General features: G+C 38.6%; 1 protein-coding gene across 1 annotated transcript in view; it reads left to right on the top strand.

Moving 5' to 3' along the window:
• Nucleotides 1–9,430, top strand: part of LARGE1 (LARGE xylosyl- and glucuronyltransferase 1) — a 401,339-nt gene that overhangs the window by 317,865 nt on the left and 74,044 nt on the right. Inside the window, exons 7-8 of the mRNA XM_044679131.1 lie at nt 2,729–2,841; nt 6,943–7,068. Coding sequence (XP_044535066.1) covers nt 2,729–2,841; nt 6,943–7,068 — 239 coding nt within the window. The remainder of the gene's footprint in view (nt 1–2,728; nt 2,842–6,942; nt 7,069–9,430) is intronic.

A 9,430-nucleotide genomic window follows, 5' to 3' on the forward strand; every position in this document is an offset into this window, starting at 1 on the left:
AGGAGAGTAAATAAATTAACTGGGGATAGTGTAGGAGACTAGTGAGAAAAGATTTGAAAGGTAGGTTGAAAGGCTAATATGGAAATATGTTTAGCATGACTGCACACGTATAACCAAGATCAAAGTGCTTGCAAGGGAGAGGAGAAAGGGAACTTGGAACTTAAAAAAATTAAATCAATGTTAAAAATTGTTCTCATGTATAATTGAGAAAAAAATTAAATCTTTAAAATAGATTTTTTAAAATTAAAAAATATTTTTTAAAGTACTTGAGGCAAGATGCTTAAGAGCCTTGAATGTCAGATTAAGATTTTAGGGATTCTTCAGGTAGTTGAGACAAGGAAGAGTCACCCTGAAAGTTTTCCAAACAAGGAAGGGACAAGATAAAAGAAATTTTGGAAGATGAATCTGTAATGTGGAGAATGAATTTTCAAAGGGAGAGATTAGATGGTTCTAGAAGGAATATCAAAGTAGGCTACATGAATCATAAAGAGGCTATCAGGAAAGTCTAGCTAAACTCCATGAGTAACCTTAGGAATGAAAAGAGAAGGGTAAGTATAAGGAGGGAGCAGGAAGAATCACAAGTGGCTTTGAAATTTAGTTGACAAGAAGAGAAAAATGTTCATCCAAAGTGAATATAAGCTTATCGAGGGAAAGACTCTTGTCATTCTGTCTTTGTATTTCCAAATACAAATTTTGTCTTTGTTTTTATATTTTATTCCTTTCTCTTAGTAGAATAGAAAGTAATTTCTTAAGTGCTTAATGTGGACCAAACTCTTTGCTAAGCACTGGAAGTATAAAAGTAAAATAATCCTTAGTTTCAAAGAGCTCTAATTGAGAGAGAAAATATAGGAGAGGTCAAGTGCAGGAGAGATGGCAAGGTCCAAGCATCCTTACAATATACTGTCAGGAAGAAGAGCCCCTTTTAGGATCTAGATGGGCAGGGTTTGGGGATGAGGTTCATGGTCAAACAAAATAGCCCTGTGCTGGCCTGGTGGATGCCACCCTCAATAGGAATTTAGCAAATATTAGATTGTTTCAGCTTGGCTTCCTAGGCTTAAACTTCCCTTTTTAAGGTTTCTATTAAACTAGAATAGAGGGAGGTGTCATGGTAGAAAGAGGACCAACCCTGGAGTCTGAGAAACTGGGTTCAAATCCCACCTCTGACACTAGCCATGTGACATTGGGTAAATCTCTTCTCACTTAACTTCTGAGGACCTCAATTTTCTCATCTGTAAAAGGGAGGAATTGTATAAATCTGTATGCTATCTAATACTCTCATCAATTAACACCTATGGTTTCTCCTCTGCTTAGCCAGCACTTATCACTAGCTTGGTAACTGCCTAGGCTTGAATTCAGCTCTCAGCTCTGCTTCCTGAGGCACCTGGATCTGGTGTTGACTTCCATAATGCCTCCTCTCCCAAATGATAGCCCTAACTCTTCTATGGTCTGGAGATCCCTCCCTCCATCAGACTGGAAGCTTCTGTCCAAACCAGTAAGAATAAGAAAAAACTTATAGGAAGATTTACTGAAACCTTCTTACACATTTTACTGGAATCCCTTTTCAGGAATCTGTTGAAAATGAATTATATCACTGCATTTCTCTGATTAGCTAACTTTACCCCTATGTCCCCCTCCCTTCTCAAAAAAGATGATTATCCCATGAACGTGATATTTTACTCAACCAGCTCTTCCACCCATCCCACCCCCCAACTTCTTCCCTTCCCTAGAGGTCTCATTCCTTTCAAACTTGTGAATGGGTGGCATTAACATCAGCAATGGGACTGATCTGTGAAAGGAATTTCGAGGGGGGATGCTAAATGTCCATTGGGGCTTCAGGAACAGATGTGCAGTGTTCTGACCTAGAGGAAGGAGGGAAAGAGGCAGTGAGCCCTTGGCCAGTGTGGATGGAATGGAGGGTATATAGAGGGTAGTTACAGGAAATGTAAGATAGGGTGGCACCAGGTTAAAGAGAGCTTTGAATCTCCGGCAGAGCAGTTTAAGGGTAACTTTGGATGCCTCAGGAAGCAAGCCCATCTTTCCAAGCAGATTTTCCTATGGAAAAAAAGATGTTCTATCAGCTTTCTTGGCACTCTGGCCCAGAGCAGAAGAATCAAGTGGATCAGAGAAAGATAAACCAGGCACTCAAATGGAATTTGGATTTGGCGGGGCGGGGAACCAAGCCTGAAACAATATTGCCCTCTCTCAGCCAGTAGTGTTTCTCAGTAGCTCAGATGGCCGGACTTGGGGAAGATTGGATTCAAGTCCTGCCTTGGGCACTTAATAGCTTCATGACCCCTGGCACATCATTAGGCCCCTTTAAAGCTCAGTTTCTTCATTTATAAATGAGGATAACAATAGCTCCTACCTCAGAAGGTTCTTTTGTGGGTAATAAGCATTGACTTTACAGAGCTACATAAACCTTAAAGCCCTACACAAATGCCATTATTACTGTTACTGTTATTATTTTATAGGCATTAAATAAATGTTTTCTGATTTGGTTGTTAAAATTGAAAGAGCACCATTTACACTAACCATCTTCCATAGCAATTATACAGAAAGTCCATTACCAGGTAATATAAAGGTAAAAGCACTTTATAGTGCTTAGCTCAGTGCTTGACATACAGTTGGTGCTTAATAAATGCCTATTAACTTGTTGGCTTGAAGGACGGGTTATTGTTAGCGTAACTCCCCTGACTCTTGTGCTTCTCTCTTCCACACTCTTTTCCAGGGGTGATCTTGTTGCTTCTGGATAAGCTTCGAAAGATGAAGTGGGAGCAGATGTGGAGGCTGACGGCTGAGAGGGAGTTGATGAGCATGCTTTCCACCTCGCTGGCGGACCAGGTGAGAGTAGACGCTTTACTGACAATGGATATTGAGGCTTAAGTTTGAAGGTGGTGAATCTACTGGGGACCTTCCAATATTTTGCTCTGAAGACTGAGTTCATAGGATCATAGAAACTGAGATTTAAAATGGGAAGGGATTTGCCTGTGTGGTGTCTTATGAAGACTAAAACCTTAGATCAGAAGACCTCAGTTTGGATCCCTTTTCTGCCACGTATGATACATATATGGCTTAGGATATAACATTATCTAATCTCAGACTCAGTTTCCACATCCATAAAATGAAAAGACTGGACTAAAATCATGGTCCTAAAACTAGAGCTCACCTAGTCTTGACCCCTCATTTTATACAGAAGAAAACTGAGACAAAAGGAAGTTAAGTAATTTGTCCAAGTGGTAAACATTATAGTTTAGATGGCTTTCAAGACCCCATCCAACTCTAAATCAAAGGTCCTTAAATTCTATAATTATATATATATATATATATTTAAATATTTAAATATTCTATGACCAACTAGGTCTTTGCCTGAGACCTATCATGGGATATTTTTGAGTTTCTTTTTTTTTTTAAACCCTCACCTTCCATCTTGGAGTCAGTACTGTGTATTGGCTCCAAGGCAGAAGAGTGGTCAGGGTAGGCAATGGGGGTTAAGTGACTTGCCCAGGGTCACACAGCTATGAAGTGTCTGAGGCCAGATTTGAACCTAGGACCTCCCGTCTCTAGGCCTGATTCTCACTCCACTGAGCTACCCAGCTGCCCCCATTGAGTTTCTTTTTACCATCCCTTTGGTTTTAGTTATCCAAAGGTCTTGGATCACAGAATATTAATATTAGACTAATGCTGTTGGGCTTCAGAAAACAGGACATTGGAAAATTAATGGGAATAGCACTGATCCAGATTTTAGTTTAGTATAAAGAGAACTGAATAATTAGAGCTGTTCCAAAATGGGATGGCTAGAACATCAGTGAGGTTCCCTATCATTGGAGGTCTATAAGCAAAAACTACAGGAGTATTTGGGTGGTATGTTAAAAAGAGATTACTTTGGGTTTCTGGATTGGATTGATGGAAACTTCATTTGTTTCCAACTCTGAAACCACCTGTCTACCTGGACCAACAGAGATCACAGCCCCATTATACTTAGCAAATAATTTCTGAGTTTTTGTAACCAAAGAAATTCATCACTTGATGGAAGGCATTGAGTCTCTCTCACCTTAGGTGCTCAGCCAACAGGTGCACACATCCATTGATGAATCCTTACCCAAAGACTTTCCAGTGTAATGAAATACAAGACAGTGTTATAATCACCTTGTTAAATTTAATATAAATGTTTATAAAACAAACAATGCCAAGAAGAGATTCACTATGTCATACATAATTCTCCTTTCCTCTTCTTCATTTCAAAAATAAAGCTGAGGGGGAAGCTAGGTGGCTCAGTGGATTGAGAGCCAGGCCTAGAGACAGGAGGTTCTAGATTCAGATCTGGCCTCAGACATACACACAGACAGCTGTGTGACCCTGGGCAAGTCACTTAACCCCTGTTGCCTAGCCCTTACCACTCTTCTACCTTGGAGCCAATACACAGTATTGACTCCGAGAAGGAAGGTAAGGGTTTAAATTTAAAAAACAAACAAACAAACAAACAAACAAAATTAAAATTAAAATTAAAAAAAATGAATGAATGAATGAATGAATGAATGAATAAATAAATAAATAGATAGATAGATAAATAAGTGAATGACCGAATAAATAAATAAATAACCGGATAAATAAATAAATAAAGCTGAGTCATGATATATCAATGGTTCTGGAGTCAAAAGACCTGGGCTCAAATCTCATGCTTTCTATTACCTGTGTGATATTGGCCAAAGCATTTAGTTTCTCTTTTTTCTCAGAGACCATCAATAAAATGAGGGGGTTAGAAGAGATGGCTTTAGAAGTTGCTTCCAGCTATAAAGCTATAAACTTTAAAAAGTGCTCATTTATTGATATTTATAAGCTAATAATAATAGAATAAATACATGTTCAACATTTTAATTAGGGAGGAACATTTATAAATCATTCATAGTCACCATTTTTTATTGAATTCTAGTGACCTGACTTTGAGAAATCCAGCAGTTGGACCCTCAGATTAGAGAAGGAAAGCTTATTCATTCATCTAAGACTCTGGAGGCATGTAATTCACCTTCTGGTACTGTTTGTTAGGAATAATTTAATGAGTTTGACCATATGCTTGTGTCTCAGGGGAAAAGCCCCAAAGGGTTAAAACTTTCCTTGATATGTCTGAATTTGATCACTAAATGGGAAATGTGTTTCCAGTTTGCTGTCCTTGTGGAGTCCTTGGTATATCTATCACAACCCTCTCAGAAAGCTCCAGGAATTGCTTCAGAGATTACTTCTGCAATTTCTTGGAGCAGAGAAATTGAGTGAGAACCACCTGTTCATAATACTATCTCTTCAGTGGGCTGTGTTCTCCATACGAAGTCCACCCAGTAGCCCAAGAGTATCATTATGGGATACTCAGCCTCATTTGAAGGAAAGCCTGTCTTTTCCCCTAATCATTTTTTCCCAAATACTCCCCACGTGAATTTCAAGAATCCTTTGAGCCATTCATCTCTTCAATGAATCAATCAATAAAAATGTATTAAATACCTACCCTATACCAGGCACTGTGTTAGGTGCTGGAGACACAAACACAAAGAACAAAATGGTCTCTACTCTTAGATAGCTTAAATTGTAACAGGGGAAGACAAGAAGTCTACCCACAATTATATAGAGAAACAATTTTAGACCCATTTTCCAAGATGAAAGGGGTGCTCAGTCACCTATTAGGGCCACTTTTTCTTCATTTAGCACAATTATGTTCCTGGTTACCAAATTTTCTCATGCCAGAGTTTCAGAATTAGACCATTTTAGATATCTAGCCTATGGATGCCTCAGAAAGGTTTTATCATCATAATATTTGCTTAGTATTTGAAGACGGACTCCAACCAACATCAAGATCATCTGTAATTTATAACATATCAGAGTGTGTCTCTCCCACACACACATACCTTGGGCATCTCCTACCTCCTTGGGTCAGCCTCCCAGAGGTTAATATCCTAGAGAAGGGACACAGAAACAAAGCCAAGGAGCTGTCTTTAGAGACTTACTTCAATACAGCCAAACTCTTTAGAAAATCCTCAAAACTCAAGAGTCTAAGATGCCTTCTCAAAATGAGAAAAAAAAAGACAAGACTTCAAAAAAATCCAGAAGCAAAACTCTTCCTTAAATCTATTACTATATTTCATTCCTTTGTATCCATTGAATGTCAGGGATGCAGCTTGGCTGTAGTCCATTAAAGACTGCTCCGTATCACAAGTTGACAGACTTGCAACTCCCTGTTAGCACTCTTGTAGGCACTAGCAAGAGAAGTGAGGAGTGAAGCTAGCTCTGTACTCAGAGTCAAAAAGACTAAGCTTCAGGGCTACCCTAGATATTTACTAGCTATGTGACCCTGGGTGAAGTCATTTAATTAATTAAACCTCTCTATGCCTTAGTTTTCTCAAATGCCAAATTGAAATGTCCTCTAAGGCCTCTTTCAGTTCTAAATCTAGGATCCTAGGTTATAACTTAATTTTCTGAGCCTCAGTTTCCTTTTCTATAAGAAGAAAAGACTGAATCAGATGAAACATAGGTTCCTTTCAACTCTAAATTTATGAGCCTATGAAGTCACTTAACATCTGTGGACCACACATTGTAAGCTCTTTGATGGCCAGGAAATTTTTTTTTTTGCTCTTTCTATCCTTTTCCCTTAGCACAGTGCTTCACATATAACAGGTGCTTAATATATGCTCATTGATTCAATGTTTTGATATATAAAATGAGGAGGTTGGATTAGATAATTCATAGGTTGCATCCAACTCTAAATCAAAGATCCAAATTTAACCCCCTGGACCATAGTTATCTCATCTGTAAGAAATGGGGATTGGATTTCATGGCCTCTACTATCCCTTTTAGTTCTAAATCTGTAATCAAAAAGCCTGTCCAGGTGAAACACAATGATGAGACAGCTGAAATAATGGGCTTGGGTTGACTAATTGTTGGCCTGGTTGTATCTTCTAGGATATTTTCAATGCTGTCATCAAGCAGAATCCATTTCTCGTGTATCAGCTTCCCTGCTTCTGGAATGTCCAGCTGTCTGACCACACTCGTTCTGAACAGTGTTACCGGGATGTATCTGATCTAAAGGTAGGGTGACTGTGGGCCATTATGGCAACTTGTCCTTCTCCTTTCCCAAACACTTCTCTCCAGGTGGAATGAATGTTCGCTGGTGACAAGGCAAGAGGAGATAGGGAAAGCCCTTCCATGGGAATGAATGGCCACACATTTTCTGTGTAGCTGCAGGAGAAAAGTCTGCTTTTCTTCCATTGTTTCTTCCTTTGCTGTTCAGGAAACTTGACACCTGACAATCAAGTGATAGCTGGTATAAGCTTTACTAGAATCCTACCAAGGGCGAGTGGAAAGAAATAAAGAGACTTCAGCAATAAAAGTAAAGGAAAGCCAAGACTTTAAGTCCTTGAAATGGAAAGTTAAAGGTCTTGGTGGCTTCATCTTATCTCAGAAGAACCTGAAGAAAAAAGAACTCTGGATTTTGAATCAGAGATCTTGAATTCAAGTCCCAGTTGTACTATTGGCTAAATCATGTGTCCCTTTCCTCTTCCTAGGTTTCCATTCCCAAATCTGTAAAATAAGGGGGTTGGACTAAGTAAGCTCTTCTTTTCTTTTTTTAAAATTTTATTATTTTTGTTTTTCAAATAACAAGTTTTTCTTAATTATAAATCTTTTCCTCCTACTATCACCAGTCCCTTTTAACTGAGCCAAATTTTTAAAAAATTAATTAAAACTCTTTAATGCAGAACTGTAGAAATAGAAAAAACAAATTCCCAGATTAATGGTATCCAAATTTTTTTGGCCCTCTCTTCATATCTGAGAAGTCTGAATTTTTTCTTCTTGTGCTTCTCAAATCCATTTTTCTTCTCATGATTTATCAAAGTATCAATTAGAAGTCAAAAGTCTTTTGAGGTTTCTGAGTGTGTGTGTGTGTGTGTGTGTGTGTGTGTTATGTTGTTATCATTGTTTTAATTGTTTTCTTAGTTCTGTTTCCTTTGTTCTTCATCAGTTCATATAGTTATTCTCCATTTCCTCTGAGATAAGGACTAGGTAACTTCTCAGGCCCTTCCCAGTTCCAGATCTCTGGTCCTGTAATCTTATCTTACTTTTTAGGAGGGCCCCAGATCATGCAAATGACTACAAAACTCAATGGAGAAATTCTTTTCACTTGGTCTCTAATTGAGGCAAGAAAACAGAGTGAAAGAGAGTTTTAGAAAAGTATTAGAAGGGATTGGTGGGATTTTACTAGGAGAAAAGAAGACTTGGACTAACAGGATATCTTTCTTTGATTATTTGAAGGGATGCCACAAGGAGAAGGAATTTAGCTGATCCCTTTTGGCCCCAAAGGGCCAAACAGAAGCAATGGATGAAAATTGCCAAGTGGGCAATTTAGGCTGGTGGTCAGGAAAAACTTCCTAATAATTAAAATTACCTCAGTGTAATGAGCTGCTTAGGCTTCCCACTATTGGAAGGTCTTCAAGTAAAGGTCCACTACTCCCTTTAATAGTGTGTCATTGTAGGGCTTTGTTTTGTGTATGGGTTGTGTTAAATAAACTCTGGTGTCCATTCTAACTTTAAAATTCTGTGGTTCTCTGAAAAATAAAATAAAAATGATGCATTCCCTTTATGGCTAATTGGTGGTGTCTCCATAAAAAGCATTGCCCCTTAGTCAGATTTGAACATTTTTTAAGACGCAAAAGGATGCCAGTTTCTATAACTTTTGAGGAAAATGAGGACACTCCATGCATTATGACTTGTGGTCTGTCACAGCAAACCAGAACACAATGAAAAATGAGGCAAGGTAGTAAGCCAGTGGAGAATAGGTCATGAAAACAATGAATTGGGAATATGATAGGGGGAGCATTAGGAAAAATTCGAAGTGGATAGTTGTTGTGGTTGAAGAGATCAGAAATCCAGCCTGACCTCCCAGGTGTGCTTTTGTTTACCTTGGGCCTAATAAAACTCACATTTCTTTAAGCCCAGGAGGCTATGACTTCAATTTGTTTCATCTTTGATGTCCTTAGGAGAGCTCTTATGATTTCATCATCCCAATACCCAAGGCTATGGCTAGTCAACTTGAAGAAAGCTTATGGTTTGGCATTATGATGCTGTCTCCTGATAGAGCAGTAAACCTCTCTTATGTGACCACTCTGTAATTCTGGTCACTCAATCACAATCAACTAACACCTTCTATATCCTGGGTGCTGTGCTAACTGTTAGAAGTCCAGTAAGAAGAATTCTTAGAGCAGAGTTCTCAGACTTTTGTACAAATACAGGGATTACTTCCACATGGCTGCTTTCCCAATTGCTTCTTTTGATATATAATGGGTGGGCATAAGAAATTAAATAGAAATTTGGAGGAGTCTGCAGACAACACAGAAAAAGGAAGGAAGGAAGGAAGGAAGGAAGGAAGGAAGGAAGGAAGGAAGGAAGGAAGGAA

Source organism: Gracilinanus agilis, chromosome 5 (genome assembly GCF_016433145.1).
Source record: "Gracilinanus agilis isolate LMUSP501 chromosome 5, AgileGrace, whole genome shotgun sequence".
In the NCBI taxonomy this organism is placed as follows: domain Eukaryota; kingdom Metazoa; phylum Chordata; class Mammalia; order Didelphimorphia; family Didelphidae; genus Gracilinanus; species Gracilinanus agilis.